Here is a 17455-nt window from a genome sequence, read left to right as displayed (position 1 = left end):
TTCCTTGGACAATTTTCTATAAAATGCAATCTGTAGAAAGTCTTTTACTTTAATAGTTGCAACGCTATGAATAAAAGAAATTTTTTTTTTCAGAAAATCGTAACAAAAGAGGGCGGTGCCAAAAATAGAGTCCAATCAGCACCAAACTTGGGATTTCTGTTAACTATCAATAGATGAACGTTCTCTCCAAATTTGGTCCAAATCGGTGAAGGTCGAGTCCAAAAGTGTACTCAGTTGACCTGGAATGACTCAAAGTTATTTGGTATAATTATATGGATTTTACAAAATTTAAATACTTTTTAGTATAACTTGTGTTAATTAAAGTTTCAAGTTGACAAAATGTCTTTAAAATGTTCAAGGCAAGGCACCTGCAATGATACATTACAAAACATGATGTTTTACTAGAAAAAAAAATGATTTTCGTAGAGTGTCTCGTTGTTCCTGCCAAATGCGTCTACAATGAGACAGTTGAATAACTCTGGTTGTAAAGGTCGGTTCAATCTCATATTTTGGTAAATGTTGCATCTTTGAAAGTTAAAACCAAAAGTGTCTCATTCATGACTACCCTACCCTAGTGCTACCACCTAGAAACGCGTTATTCTACCTTGACATTCTGGGAAATTTTGTTATGGAAACTTTAAACAGGACTCACCTCCCCATAGCACGTGACTTGCATGTGCTTCTTCGTCACTGGCGCCTGTTCCCGGTGCGAGTGCAAATTCCTCCCCGTTGGCACGTGCTCCAGCCGGATCAAATCCCCGTGCTTGACCACGGTCACATTGGCCGTACTCTGCTCGTTGTACGGCTTCAAAATCCACTTGTTGTTTTCGTCCTTGTGGCTGTACGTGGTGACCTGCTGCTGCTGCGCTCCAAATCCCTTCGGGTAGAGATGGTTGTGGGAGTGCAGGTAACCGCCTCCGGTTTTGTGGTTCTTCAGCGTTACGATCGCTCCGTACGCGACCTGCCGAGGCATCGACACGTTGTACAGCGAGTTTCCGACGAGGTTCGACTGGAATCCCGAGCTGTAGAATCCATCTCCACTGCCGGAGTGGTTGAGGACCGCCAGGTGAATGTAGAAGAAAGTGGCGTACAGCACGATCGGGAGAACGATCAAGGTCAGTGCTCGAGCAGCCAGCTGCTTCACCGTGTACCAAATCGGTCTGCTCAAGTCCCCGAGGACGTCCCAGAGATCCGAAGCCGTGTGGAGTCCAACGAGCAGCACCACAAACAACCCCACGAACTTCACGCTGATCGTACAGGCCAGCATACCTCCGGTGAAGCTGAGCCAACTCCACCAACTGGATCCAAAGCTGTGACCCTCCCGGGTCAACTTGGAAACCCGAGCCATTCCCATGACCGAGGCGGTCATGAAAAAGATCAGCGGTGGATCCAGCAGGATGTACCGGTTCAGGATGAGCATCCCAATGTCGAACAGAATGTAGGCGGCGGCAAACGCGGAAGCCGTGAGCGATCCCGTCATGTCCCACACCGTGTGGAAGGACATCGGGACGATGGCGGCGCCAAGGGCGGTGCAGAACTGTAATATTTTTTTGCGTTTAAGTTGATTGTTGATCCTATTGATAGTAACACTCACAATCCGCATCCCCTCGTAGTGCGTCCCGTTGTACTTGTCCCCCGGCTTGTCGAACGGGTACTTCCCATCGTACCCGGTCAAATACCCGGAAAGCCCGATCAGCATCTTGCCCAGCGGTGGGTGCACGTCGAAGAAGAACGTCCGGTTGATGTACCAGCTGCCCATCTTGCCAAAGTGCGTCTCGTCCCAGCAAACGTGGTCCGGGACGGTCACATTGTAAAACCGGGTGCCCACCGTCAGCACGAGGATCGCCCCGAACAGGATCCACCAGTTGCTGGAAAAAAAAGAGAAGAAAGGGTTGATTTGATCAGTAATGTGATATTCACATTTTTATTTAATTTTGTGTCAATTTACAATTAACTGGGGCGAATCGAGACTGCGGTCGGAGAAGGACAAAAGTTTTCAAAACATTTTAAAGCTTCAAATTTGGAAATTGTTTACCTGTTTTTTGTTTGTTCTGTGTCTGTATTAACCGAAACCAATAAAAAAAACTATCAAAACATGGCGGTTGTCCAAATTCACCCATTTACCCCTTATGCTTTCACAGGTAGCTGTTAAATTAATACGTGTATTTTACTGATTTTGAAACCATTGAACATTTCCTTATCACGAAGTATCTAAAACGCATCAGTCCTTAAATTATTCAAGAATCTATAATTCCATAACATCTCATTTTTTTTTACAAAACAACAAATTCTGACTATTTTCCAATATCTTTCTTTTAAAAGATCCAGAGTCGTAAATTGGGGGCCGTCCATAAACCACGTGGACACTTTCGGGGGGATTGCCGATTGCTTTAAAGAATTCTGATTCAATTATTGCATTTTGAGTACCCGAGCAGACAGTAATAACTTGGGAATAACATTTTTTGGTATTTTAAAATACTAGGCCATTTTTTGTTATTTATAACAAAATTTGTTATTCGTCGTTATGATTTTTTTTTGTTATTGAATTGTTATTGTAATAACAGATTAATAACACTTTTAGTTATTCTTCGAACAAATCTTTGTTATTATTTTTGTTATTTTAACAACTAATCCGATCATCCCAATAACAGTTGGAGGTATTCTTCCATAACAAAAAATGTTATTCCAAAGTTGTTTTGGCTTTCAATCAATATCAGACCAATAACAAATTTTGTTATGATAACATAAACTGTTATTCAACTCTTATGCAAAAATGGATTTTGCAGGAATGTTCCATAACACTTTCTGTTATTTTAACAGTATTTATTATTGAAATGGCATGAATTCTGTTATTACCGTCTGCCCGGGTAATTAATCGGTTTATTAAATATTTTCTTGTTGCAGTATATTCAAATTAATGATTTAATTTTTATTTTCTACTTTGAATTTGTTATGAAATTTCAAAATATGGGTTTAAACAAATCAAATATTCCAACAAAAATGAATTTTTCAATTGGGTTCTCAACCAGATTGGTTGAAAGAAAAATTTACTGTATGAAAAAAGTTTACTGAATATTTTGTTAGATTGCATAAAATGAATAATAGCAGAGTAGAGCGTCCAATTTCCCGTCCCAGGAAAAAAAATCCCGGGAATTCTCGAGATTTCCCGAAAAAAAAATATTTCCCGTTTCCCGGGAAATTTGTATATTTCCCGAAATTCAAGCGGAAGTATACATTTTCTTAATTTTTTGGAACTATTTTTTGAAAATGCTCTGAAAAAATAATAAATGAACAAACTCAACATGATTTTGTTAAATTAAATGTATTGTTTGATTAATTTTTGAAGCAACTGGAACTAGATGTTGCTCAATGGGTATTACATTATTAAAATTAGGTTAGTTTTTTAAAGATTGATGTTATTTCATCAAAACAATATTAACTCCTTACCTCCAAATTAAAATTGAGATTTTTTACGTTTTTGTTTACTATGATCAAATGAGATGAAAATCGAATTTGTGCAAAAAGAATTGATTCAATTGGTTGAATACCTAGTACTAAAGAAATTACAATTTGAAGTAAAAGAATTATGGAGCACTGAGGAACTACAGGTTAAAGGGTTAAATGTGAAAAAATAGAAGACTTTTTGTGGAACGATGTTGATTTATCGTATCCCGGGCAGACGGTAACAAAATTCATGTCATTTCAATAACAAATACTGTTAAAATAACAAGAAGTGTTATGGAATATTCTGGCAAAATCCATTTTTGCATATGAGTTTAATAACAGTTTATGTTATCATAACAAAATTTGTTATTGATCTGATATTGGTTGAAAGCCAAAACAACTTTGGAATAACAATTATTGATATGGAAAAATATCTCCAACTGTTATTGGGATGATCGGATTAGTTGTTAAAATAACAAAAAATAATAACAAAGTGTAAAAACACCGCTGAGACAACCCTATAGATTAGCTCAAAGTAATATTTGACATTGGATACTGATTGACATTCCAAATGTAACAATAGATCAAAGTGTCACAAGCCTAGGATAAAATTGAACTCGATTGCTAAAGAAGGAGGCCGAATTGCGTTACTGCCTGGATTGAAATTGAACTACTCATGTAATTATGATCAATTAAGCATTATTGTACCACAAACTTACTGAAATCTAAATATACCTTACAGTTTTAAGCTGCTCAGAAGAAATACGAGCTGCTGCGAAAATAGTTTACATTCGGTCCGAACACAAAGATTTGTTCGAAGAATAACTCAAAATGTTATAAGTCTGTTATTACAATAACAATCCAATAACAAAAAAATCATAACGGCGAATAACAAAACTTGTTATAAATAACATAAAATGTTATTGGTCTAGTATTTTCAAATATCAAAAAATGTTATTCCCACGTTATTTCCGTCTGCTCGAGATAATTTAAATCATGTTGCATAAGGCCGATGCAAATATTTAAAAAAGTTTTTGTCCCTCGGCCCTGGCCGAGGTCAAGGGGGGGGGGCAAAAAAATAAAAAAATATAAAAATTTAAAAAACAAGCCATAGTCTTCACATTTAAATGAAAAAAGTGTTTTAAAATGCATTTTACACTAGTTCAGTTGTTTTGCAATCATTAGTTTTCAAAAAATCTTAGATCTGACAAAAACAAAAATTGTATCGAAAAAAAAAAGATTTTGCATCGAAAATTTTCAAAAAATCTTAAGATTTTTTAATAAACCCAAACATGCAAAAAATGATTTTAAACGAAGAAGAATGTATTTTAATTTGATTTCAGCTGTTTGCACTTGAATTTTCATTGAAATTTTGAAGTTCATTGTAAAAATATTTTTTTTGCCCCCTGATTTTCCGGGCCAATTTTGAAGGGGAGGGGGGGAGGGGGTGACAAAAACTTTTAAAAATATTTGTACCAGCCTTATGTGTAGTAAAAGAAAATTAAAAAATGTCCTAACTTTAAAATAAAACTAACTTAATCCAGCTATGTGGTTGGTGCTTTCCTCACTCTTTTCCAACAATGGGTGATATGTGATATGATGGGTTTGAACATAAATTTCGTCTAATTTCGTTAAGTTCAGGAATATAAAAAACACACATATCACTCAAGGGCTCATATGTAAGTGGCATCATAAGTGGTCAGAACTCGAGACAGCGTTGCCAGATTTACAATGTTTAGCCTTACCTCAGTGAGGAAGGCAAAACAGCAACTAAAATTAAGAATTGGATAAGAAATATAAACATAATAAATCAAAATTGCCTGCCATTAGTTGCTGAGATATCGTCATTAGAAAATGATGGGTTGTTTTGGTGAGATTTAGAAAACTTCAATTTTCATGTTTCTTTTTCTTAAAGCGGCTCTATCTCAGCAACCCGATGTCCAATCTTCAATGTCTTCTAGACAATTTTATAGCAAATTTTCTGAACTTTTCAAAAAAAATATTTTTAGAAATGAAAACGGAGCTTTTTATCAAAAAATTTGTAAAGTACTTTTCGATTGCAAATTCAATTTTGCAATAAAAAACAATGTCAAACTTGTTTTTGAATGAAACTTAGTTATTTTTTTTCCAAAAATCACTATTTTTCAAAAAATCATAACTCGGCGGCAGATTTTTTGACCATGTTTTTCTATAGCTCAAAAGTTGCGAATTTTTGTCCCCTAAAACATATCAAAAAATCTTGAAAATCAAAAATTATTTATTTTGGGAAATTGAGTTTTAGTGAAAAAAAGTTGTTTAAAAAATCGATCAGTAGTGCGGTGCCTGTGTGGACGCGCAGTCCTGTTTTTTTCGTGTTATTTTTCGTCTCTTTTGTGTCGCTATTTGTGTACATGGGGTGATTGGATTTCTTCTTCTTCTTTTTTCATTTATTTTTTGTTCGCGCGTTCGTTGGCCGATGAATTTTATTTTTGTTCTCTTTACATAGTTTTCGATAGAAACGATCCGATTTTTGTGTTTTGAGACAAGCAAGTCGTATTGCTGGATCAAGTCCTTTCCATATCATCGAAGATCGGAAGGCACGTCGACGGATATGTTTTAAGGCTTATGATATAAAATAATTTTAATGAATGAAGCCCTTCCTACATCACCGTTGATCGGAAGGCACGCTGACGGAGAAGTTGTGGAGAATCGCGGTCGAATTAATACTATATTTAAATCCCTATAGATAGGTATCTTTCCGCAGCCGGCTGCCTAAGATTTTTAAAATTTCAACCGATAAACAAATTGCTCATGGTCGCATCACCTACCACAGTGAATCCTGACCTCATACCCATCTTACTAAATCCTCAAAACTCATGTGATACTTTGTCGGAGACGCAGCTGATTTAGCGGTCCCATCACTCAAGTATCGGCTAACATTCCCATCCACTTCCCCGTGTCTTACCACTGGTCGTGGCCGGCGTCGGTATTGATCAGCACGATAAGGACCTTTGAAAATTGCGAAGGGGTGATGATTGGTTCCTACTTTTCATCTGTGGTCCACGGAGCAATGTTTGGGGGTCCTGGTCAATAACGAAGTAGCAGCTACGGGTAGACACCAATGCTATGCTATGCTACAAAAAGGTGTTTAAAAAATCTGCATTTTTTCCGTGTACCTATTTTTTTCTCAAAAGTCCTAAACAATAGCTACAACTTTGCCGAAGACACCAAATTGATCAGAAAATTCAGTCAAAAGTTACAGCTGTTTGAATATTTACATACCATTTTTGTATGGACAGCAGCCAAAATTGTATGGAGACTTGTATGGGTGAACCAATGATGCAAAATAGCTTATTTGGTCATTGGGAAGGCCTCCACAAAGTTTGAGTCAAATAAAAAAATACAAAAAAAATAAAAATGGTCGAAATCGGCCGATTTCGTAGAGCAGCGATTCTCAACCTTCTTCTAGACTGGTACCCCCTACCATGTAAATCAAGTAAGCCCGGTACCCCCGTTGAGAATCGCTGTCGTAGAGAGTTGCTCATAGGTGGATTCAGTCAGTATTTTAAATTGAATATAAATTTTCATATTTTACCATTTTCCTTTCGGTGTAACGATTCGGGACAGCTGATATAGCCGCATTTTTACAAGATGTTTTTTTTATATTTTTGATTGATTTGTGTGTTTGATTTAAACAGAACTTCAAAATTAAAACGATTTTCAAATTAATTGCTTTAAAATCTATTGTTCATATTAAGGTCGAAGTTCCGATTTACACCAGTTGACGGTACTGACTTAAATGGAGATAAAAGATAATATTAAAAATACTAGTTATATAAAACACTGAATTATAAACATATAAAAATTGTTACATTAACTGGATGGTTTCGTTTCGCTTTTTTTCTTTTTTTTTTTGATTTTATAAAAATCATAATTTTTGAGCTTTTAAAGTCCCAACAAACAAACAAATTTAAGCAAAAGAAAACTCAAATCAAAATCAAAATCAAATTATTCGCTCTACAGCATTGCCTTGGCGTTCTCGATTGCGAGATTCCTACTCTAAACTAGGTGTTCGAAGGCTTGATTGTTGAGGCAATTGCAAACCTCTTTTTACACCTTAGCTTCCATCCACCCCGGGATTCGAACTGATGACCTTTGGATTGTTAGTCCAACTGCCTACCAGCGACTCCACCGAGGCAGGACCCAGGGAGACGACTCCTACACCTGGACTGAGTTAACGACCTAACCTTTTTTTTAGGTTAGTCCGGGACCAACATTTACTTCCCTTCCGACGGAAGGCGTGATCAGACAAATCTCGTCTCGAAAAATGCCACCGGGACCGTTTGGGATCGAACCCAGGCCGACTGGGTGAGAGGCAATCACGCTTACCCCTACACCACGGTCCCGGTCACTATTTCATCTAAAATACATTGGATAAAGAATTTTCAGTTGATTAAAAATCTAAAGCATAAAAAAGTACATTAAACTTTTCAACTGCTGAACTGCACGTTTTTTATCTACCTTCAAAACACTCAAAATTCATTGTATGTGTATGTCTAACACACACCAAAGTCTATCACATCTCCAAAACATAAACTCCATACCTTTAGGACATAAATTATTTATTCAAGAGTCAATATTTTTTATTGTGGCGCGTTTTAAATTTTTTTAAGACGGTCAACAATAATGTAATTTTTCAAAGTCCAAAATAGTACTTAACACCTCTAAATTTAAAATTGTTCCACTCCACGGTATAATCCTCGATTGAGCTTTAAATGTCATCTGCCTCCAAAAACCGGTATCCACCTATCTAATTTCAACCAAATGCCCTTGATGTGAACACCCAAGCAAATATAATATAGCCCACTTCAGGCAGCATCTCCGCCGATTGCGTAAACTTGTGCACCTAATTTATTACTAAAAAGCTCCATTGTTGACACTAGTCTGGTCTGGTGACTTAACTTTAAACGTCAAACTCTTTCTCTCTTTCACTTTCACCCATGCTTGCGCAAAAAAACCTGTTTTTCTCGCCGTCAAACTTCAAGATCAAGAACGCACACCTCCCGGAACTGCGTGGTTCTTTCACCTCAAAAACCATACACTTACAGATCAACTTTCGTGCCGGATTCCACCTTTTCTTTTGCTGATTTGTCATCTGAGGTGCTAATTTTGGCTGGATGTCGCACCTTAACTGGGGGCTCACTTTCGTTTTCACTCGTCGCCATGATCTGCTCCAACGAGAGGCTGGTTGCTCAACTCAGAACTTGAACTATATTTGACAGCTGATTAGAGCTGGAAGGCAGCAGCACAACAAACTCAAAGCTTCGAAAAAGTGTGTACGTTTCAACCACGTCTGAGCGGTCCACGGTCGTGCTTTCCTGGTTTGAGGTTCGTCGTCTACTGCACTGAAGTAAGCAAGCCAGTTTCAAGCGCTGCGCTGCCAGCCATGCGTGAACACGTTGTTTACAGCGCTCTGCGCTTAGGCGTATTGGTGAGATGGAGCTTGGAAGCTTACGGTGGTGGATGCGGTGTGCTTTTACTGTGACAGGAGGTGCTCGATTTTTGGTTCTTAATTATTTATATTTCTTTTACTTTATTTGCTTCAATTTATTTTGTAAAGTTAATGGAACAGAAAGCTGAGAAAAAAGCAAGGTGAGTTTGTCATACACAAAGTGTACACGAAAAAAACTGAATTTCCTCCAGATTTCTAGAAGAAGAAAAAATGCAGGATCCCGAAAGGCCGAGTTCGTCACTTGGTCCACCCGCACTTCGTTCAAGTCTCTGGCACGCGTCGCTGTAAAATTCGCTTCTGGGCATGCACTTGGCACGGGTTAGAGCGAGCACACCGGCTCTGGCTTCCGTCCATGGCTGTGCGCACGTGGGCGTGAGGCGCCATAGCTGCTGCGTGTCCTTTGTACATCCGTGCTGCACTTGATATTGGGTTTGAAAAAATAGTTTTTTGAGTGAGAAAAGTTGTACATTTGACAAAATATGTTGTTTATAGCAGGTTCTCGATTGAAGGTTCTTTTTATCAAATTTGCAGACTCACCACGGTACTGTTTTTCTTATCTTGATAATTTTCAAAAACAAGCAAAAGGCAATCATCGCAAATTCATATCTATTCTGATTAGGGTTGACTAAAATTGATCATCTGGGTGAGATTAATAGCCGGGGGTGACTTTGATAGGTTTTAGATTTTTCCACAAAAAATGAGTGCAAATTAAATTCGTACGGAGTGGTATGGAATCATACTTACCTACAGAGCAATTCCAGCCCAAAACAGGAATTTTTTAGGCACTTTTTTCTCGACCCTCTCCGATTTCAATGAAACTTTGTAGACATGTTATCCCAGGTATATATAAGCCATTTTTGTGTATATGGAGCCAGTTACACTCGATAATGACATTTGAGAAGGGCGTAAGTGTTTTAAATATTTTTGTGTTTCGTAAATTAAATATTGCTGTAGCTCGAAGCCGTTGCATCGTATCAAAAAGTGGTCAAAAACAAACTTGTAGGGAATTTGACGGGCTTTTTGATATATCTGTAAGACCATACATCCAATTGAAATGTGGTCAAAGACAAACTTATGGGAAATCGGACGAGCTTTCCGGTAAAAATATTTTCGAGACTGAAAAACCAAGTATAGAAATTGTCAAAAACCATCAAAAACCCTATTTTTTCAACATTTTTATTTTTAAAACCGCTGTATCTTCACAAGGATTGGACTTAGGACAATGGTCAATAAAGAGACTTTTATGTAAAATTGTCTGGAGAATCGATTCCCGTATTCGGATTTTGAAAATTTTGACGTTTGGAGCACTTTTCAAAAAAAAAAACAGTTCCAGTAAATGATATTTTTTATTTTTGTAGCTGAGTTGCTCCATGCTGCATTTTTCGTAAGTCTTTTTGTAACATCTTTGGCTATTTTCACAAAAATTTTGAACGAAATGAGTGTTTTTTTTTCTTTCAGTGTATTTTTTTGGAAAGGCCGTCAAATTTCCTACAAGTTTGTCTTTGACCATTTTTTGATACGATGCAACGGCTTCGAGCTACAGCAATATTTAAATTACGAAACACAAAAATATTTAAAACACTTACGCCCTTCTCAAATGTCATTATCGTGTGTAACTGGCTCCATATACACAAAAATGACTTATATATACCTAGGATAACATGTCTACAAAGTTTCATTGAAATCGGAGAGGTTCGGGTACAACCGATTCCCTATTTGACATGGAATTGCTCTACAACGATCAGTATGATTCCATACCATTCCGTACGTATTTAATTTGGACTCTTCAATCTGCGGAAAGTCTAAAGCCTAAATAAATCACTCCGATCTACGGTATTTTATTTCCCCATTTATATTCCAAATTTCTCCTATTGATAGTAAAAATTTTGTATGAGAGAATTACCCATGAATAAAAAAACAGAGACATTATTGTGTTTATTTATTTAGAGAGAAAATTATGATCAAATCTAGAGCAACAATCACAAAGAATCAAGTCTTTCACAAGTTTTACACTGCCCCTGATTGCATAAATGTCCCATATGCATTTTCATCGATTTCGAGTGTTTGATGCAGTTTGGTTCAAAATCGTGTGCTCTTTCAAAAGAGCCTATAACATCCAATACTTTGTTCTAGAAATCAGGAGGAAATCCAGTTTTTTCACGATAACTTAACACGTAGCCTTCCCGAGCAGACGGAAATAACTTGGGAAGGTCAGTTTTTGATATTGTGAGAAGATCGAAATATGTTATTGGGATGATCGGATTAGTTGTTAAAATAACAAAAATCAATAACAAAGATTTGTTCGAAGAATAACTTAAACTGTTATTATGTTGTTATTGCAATAACAAATCAATAACGCAGAAGGAATCATGAAGGAATAACAAGATTTGTTATTTTGTGCGGAGAGGTGGAGTAGCATAATAACAAAAAATGTTATTGAACTGGTATGTCTCCATAACAAAAAAAGTTATTGTTATTGCAGTTGTCATAACTCCTCTGTACAAGTCAGGGCTGCAGAGTCGGGTACCTCCAAGCGACTTTGAATCCATACTTTGAACACAACTCCGGCTCTGGATGCAGGATATGACGTCAACGACGACTTCAGCTCTCCAAAAATACCCGACTTCACAGATTCCGACTCCAAGTTAAAGTTGCTGAAAATTTGCTGAATCCGATGCAGTCTCCGAGGTCTCACTCCAGCTCGAACTTCAACGGAAGCTCCAACTTCCTGGCTCTGTGAAAATAATAACAGTTTTTGTAATTCACACTTCAAAACTTCTCAATAAATAAATCAATTCCGTTAAGGAACATAACAATATTAAAAAAAATGAACTCTCAAAAGTTAATTTTATCGGATTAATTTAAGCTTGAAATCCCATTTCATGGTGAAATAAATGACCCCGATGAAATTGGTCAAAATTATTGCATAGTTCTAGCCAATTTAAGTAAAATCCCTTAGGAGGTATATCAAATAATTAAAAAAATCAACTTTAAAAATTTCAACTTTTTAGAATAATTTTAGCTTGAGGACCCCATTTCATGGCCAAAATAATGATCTCGACGAAATTGGTCAAAATTATCCCATAGTTCTAGCCAATTTTAGCAAAGTCCCTTAGGGGGCATATCAAATAATTAAAAAAAATCAACTTCCAAAATTTCAACTTTTTAGAATAATTTTAGCTTAAGGACCCCATTTCATGGCCAAAATAATGACCCCGATGAAATTAGACAAAATTATCCCAAAGATCTAAACATATTTAACAAAAGAAAAAATAATAACAGATTGTGTTATGGACACTTAGAACCTTTTTCATTTGTGCGATTTATGGTAATTTTATTTCTTAGTCAGTATACCGAACGAATAACAAATTTTGTAATTAGGAGAGTTTTTTGAAATGTATAACATTTCCTCTTATTAGCGTGTTATTAAACATTTTCAATATAATATCACTTCAATACCAAATTTTGTTATTTTATCAGAAACTGTTATTATTTTTTCTTCTTGAAGTTGAACTTCAAGATAAAATAATAACACTTTTTGTTATTTTAATAGGATTTGTTATTGAAATATTATTAATATTGTTAATACCGTCTGCCCGGGTTATGTATGGGACAATCTTTAAATGCATTTTTCTCAGCTTGCTGTTTTTGCATATGGGACATTTATGCGAACATGGGCAGTACAGTTCTTCAGAAGTCTCCACCAAGAGCATGATTACTCGGGCAGACGGTAATAACAAAATCAATAATATTTCAATAACAAATCCTGTTCGAATAACAAAAAGTGTTATTATTTTATCCCGAACTTCAACTTCAAGAAGTAAAAATAATAACAGTTTCTGATAAAAAAAAATAACAAGATTTGGCATTGAGGTAATATTATATTGAAAATGTTTAGTAACACGCTAATAGGAGGAAATAATATACATTTCAAAAACTCTCCTAATAACAAGATTTGTTATTCGTTTGGTATTCTGACTTAGAAATATAAATACCATAAATCGTACAAATGGAAAAGTTTCTAAGTGTCCATAACAAAATCTGTTATTATTTTTTTCTTTTGTTAAATATGTTTAGATCTTTGGAATAATTGTGATCAATTTCGTCGGGGTCATTATTTTGGCCATGTAATGGGGTCCTTAAGCTAAAATTATTCTTAAAAGTTGAAATTTTGAAAATTGTTTTCGTTTTATTATTTGATATACCCCCTAAGGGATTTAACTAAAATTGGCTAGAACTTTGAAATAATTTTGACCAATTTCATCGGGGTCAGTTATTCCACCATGAAATGGGATTTCAAGCTTAAATTAATCCGATAAAATAAACTTTTGAGAGTTTTTTTTTTTTAATGTTGTTATAATCCCTAACGGAATTGATTTATTTATTGAGAATTTTTGAAGTGTGAATAACAAAAACTGTTATTATTTTCACAGAGCCAGGAAGTCGAAGCTGGCGCTGAAGTTCGAGCTGGAGTGAGACCTCGGAGAAGGCATCGGATTCATCTAATTTTCAGCAACTTTTACTTGGAGTCGGAATCTGTGAATTCGGGTATTTTTTGAGAGCTGAAGTCGTCGTTGACGTCATATCCTGCTTCCAGAGTCGGAGTTGTGTTCAAAGTATGGATTCAAAGTCGCTTAAAGGTACTCGACTCTGCAGTCCTAGTCAGACAGAGGAGTTATCCCGAGCAGGGGTAAATAACACGGAAATACCAAATTTTGGTATTACTTGGGCAAATAACAGCGACCAAAATGTGCCCTTGGTTGCCCAGTAATAGATGGTAAAATACCATGAAATCATACCAAAATCTTGTATGTGTAAGGGCACAACAATACCAAACCATGTTATTCCAAGGGTAAAATAGTACCTCTAAATAAAACCATTTCAATACCAAGTTGAGGTCTTCTGGATTTTTGAACATTGCTTGAATACCAAAACTTGGTATTGCCATGGTTTTATTTTTAGGTATTCCCGCGCCCTTGGAAAATCATATTTTGGTATTCCTGTGGTCTTCCACATACATGATTTTGGTATGATTTGATGGTATTTTACTATCTATCAATTACTGGGCAACCAAGATCACATTTTGGTCGCTGGTATTTGAACAAGTAATACCAAAATTTGGTATTTTCATACCATTTTTAGTGCAGCAGTTGCAGTTAGTGAAAAAACGGAAATTATTCATATGCAACAGCCAAATCTACTCACCTGATGATTCCATGTTGTTATTAGTGATATTCTTCACCACACCGAATGCATTTGTCATTGATGAACGGCCTGTGCTTGAAGTTCTTGAAGCATCTGAAAAATAACAAGATTGAAAAATAAGTATTATTAAAATGAAACTGAATTGAAATTCACCAAAATTAATTAATCTGTCGATTGACTCGTTTTTCAAAGTATTTGGTTATCCCGACTTAGAGATATTTCAACGTTTTTGAAAAAAATATTAGTGGGTTTATCACAAAAAAAAATTAAATCATCTTTAACATTTTTGGGTTTCAAGTCATTTAAGCGCAAAATTAATTAACTCGTTATTTTTTTTAACAAATTTCCCATAGTTTCAGAGAAAATTGATGAAACCTTTCAATATTCAAATAATACCAAAATGTGCCATCCTGACATAGAAAATTTTCCACAATTTCAAGTCATTTCTGTAGGGGGTATATCAAAAATGTTTAAAATCAAGTTTGAAATTTCCGGTTTTGAATGAAAGCATTCGCTTTGAGACATCATTTTAGCGCAAAATTAATTATTTTGTCAAAATTGGTCAAAATTTTCCCATAGTTTCAGAGGAATTTGATAAAACACTTAAATACCAAAATAATACCAAAATGTGCCATCCTGACATAGAAAATTTTCCACAATTTCAAGTCATTTCTATAGGGGGTATATCAAAAATGTTTAAAATCAACTTTGAAATTTCCGGTTTTGAATGAAAGCATTCGCTTTGAGACATCATTATAGCGCAAAATCAATTATTTTGTCAAAATTGGTCAAAATTTTCCCATAGTTGCAGAGGAATTTGATAAAATACTGTAATACCAAAAGAATACCAAAATGTGGTGTTCGATCATTGACAAATTGTGCAATTTTGCAATATCAAAACAATACCTTAAATTGGTATGATACCACATTTTGCTCTTGCATAATCCTTAAGACAAATTTTAAAGGGTCCAGGAATACCAAAATTTGGTATTGATACCAGAGAAAGGTATTATTACGCATTTCCCTTGTTATTTAACCATGCTCGGGATGGCAACTGCAGGTTTATTTGCAAATTACAAATAAACCAAAACAATAACATTTTTTGTTATTATGCTGCTCCACCTTTCCGCACAAAATAACAAATCTTGTTATTCCTTCATAATTCCTTCTGTGTTATTGGTTTGTTATTGCAATAACAACATAATAACAGTTTAAGTTATTCTTCGAACAAATCTTTGTTATTGATTTTTGTTATTTTAACAACTAATCCGATCATCCCAAAAACATATTTCGATCTTCTCACAATATCAAAAACTGACCTTCCCAAGTTATTTCCGTCTGCTCGGGATAACAATTCAATATTTAAATAAATTAGCTTTTTAAAACTCAAACGTAAATAAAAGGTTAAGTAAATCAATCCAAATTTCCATACAAAATTGTTCTTCGAAAAATGACCGAATGATAGTTCTACTTAGAAAGATAGGAACAGAAATTTTCGCTATGAATGCTACTTTTCGTGAGTGTTCGCTTAAAATTTCATCAATTTTGGCAGCACTAAGCAGAAGAAAAAAAGAACTAAGCTGAAAATACAAAAATGGGCGTGACCCAATGCACTCGACTGATTACAATGCATTTTTGAAATATTTTTTTAAAATGCTTGTAAAAGGAATAGCGCAACTTTTAATAAAAGTGAAAATAAACAGAAACGTTCACAAAAAGTTGCTTGTATTATAGTCAGTGTTACCACATGCTCGTCTGTATCAGAGGGTCCAAAAATCTGTCTTATCTGCACCAAGCATGGCGAATATCTGTACCATTATCTGTACGGTATATTTTTTGTAAATAACATTTTTTATTATGCATTTTGAACAATCTTATGACAACATTATGCAGCTCGGAAGGAACGCAAAACTGCATATAAAAAACACACAAGAAACGGCCAAGGAAAGACGTTTCTTCGCGTGACGTTCCTTCGCGCGATGTTTGTTTGCAAAAGTTCTAGTGAAAAAACTTAAATATTCAGAATTTGTTTATTTTATTGCAACTGAAAGTCATAAATGTATCAATAATTTTGTAATCGATATTATAATATTGAAAATTCCGAATTGCCTTTTGATGCCGAATCTCAAAAAGCAGAATCTTGAAATTAAAAGGAAGGATTTTGTATTTTGCTTGAAAAGAAGTTAACCAACACAGCAAAAAATCCGATGGTAAAATCGCATGCAAAAGCATGCACATCACCTTCGTCAAAATAAACACTTAATATTACACACTGCATGTACAATTTTTCTACTCACAAAAAAAAAAAGTTGCAGCCAACGGGATTCAAACCCAGCACCAACAGTAAGGGCTGGCGCCTTAGCCCGCTCGGCCATCAGACCGATGAAGAATTGAAAGGATAAACGCATATATGAGCTTGACATTTCGGTCAAGTAGGTTTTCCATACTGATGGGCTACATATTTCAGGGTGTAATATTACATAGAATTTCATAAAATAATTCAACATTTATTTTACACCCAGGCCTTTTACACGCAGCTAGATTACTACTTTATTTGCTGTGAATCTAATCTAATCTAATCTAATCTAATCTAATCTAATCTAACACAAACGCAGCCAGTCCGATGAAAGCATGCTGGAAAGTCTTGCGATTAGATTACGCCCCAAGCACTCATTATTAATAATTGCAGTACATCCGAGAACACCCGAAAATGAATTGCAAAAATTAAAGCGGCCAGCCCTACTGCGTTGTGTTTACCGCAGAGAAGATTCTGTGAACGGATCACATTTCACAGAATCTACAGGGAGGAAGGATGCGTGGACATACCGTACCAAACGCTCCGAATCAGTTGTGGTTGGGTGTGTAAGTGTAAATTTGGCAAATAATGGGGTTCGTGGAAATGGAGAAATGGGGATTGGGAAAATGGAAGATGGAGAAGGGGTAGGAAAGATATTTCATTTAATCAATAGAATATAATTTATATTGGTATGGCATGGAAAAAAAACATTGCAAAAAATTATGGAAAGATCTCACCAAAACCTGGATATCTTCAATAAGCAGCTTCAATCTTCATTTTCCTGCAACCGGAATTGGACATAGCCTGACGTCACCTTCTCTGGGTTCTTGATAGTTTTCAGTCGACGAACCGAATCAAATAGAATCTGCTTCCATTTAGGGGCTGTATAAGTGAAGGAACAGGCTCCGCAGGTTGCAAATAGCTTCTGGCTTTGCCGGAAAGGCTGGAACCATCAGGAAATCTTCACCGTTCCGCCATACTAAAAGGTTCACGGAGAGCTTCACTTTTGCCTTCAGCCA

At 35.7% G+C, this 17455-nt stretch overlaps 1 protein-coding gene across 1 annotated transcript in view; it reads right to left on the bottom strand.

Annotated features, from left to right (window-relative positions):
• The window catches only part of LOC6047770 (protein O-mannosyl-transferase 2), a 62984-nt gene extending 54167 nt beyond the window's left edge, over positions 1 to 8817 (bottom strand). The window contains exons 1-3 of the mRNA XM_038260366.1: positions 8530 to 8817; positions 1595 to 1868; positions 653 to 1537 (exon numbers count right to left, since the gene is read on the bottom strand). Of these exons, the coding sequence (XP_038116294.1) occupies positions 653 to 1537; positions 1595 to 1868; positions 8530 to 8648 (1278 nt within the window). The 5' untranslated portion in view covers positions 8649 to 8817. The remainder of the gene's footprint in view (positions 1 to 652; positions 1538 to 1594; positions 1869 to 8529) is intronic.
• Positions 8818 to 17455: the final 8638 nt, after the last annotated feature.

This window comes from Culex quinquefasciatus, chromosome 1 (assembly GCF_015732765.1).
Source record: "Culex quinquefasciatus strain JHB chromosome 1, VPISU_Cqui_1.0_pri_paternal, whole genome shotgun sequence".
NCBI classification, from domain to species: domain Eukaryota; kingdom Metazoa; phylum Arthropoda; class Insecta; order Diptera; family Culicidae; genus Culex; species Culex quinquefasciatus.
This window is presented reverse-complemented; position numbering and strand designations above follow the sequence as displayed.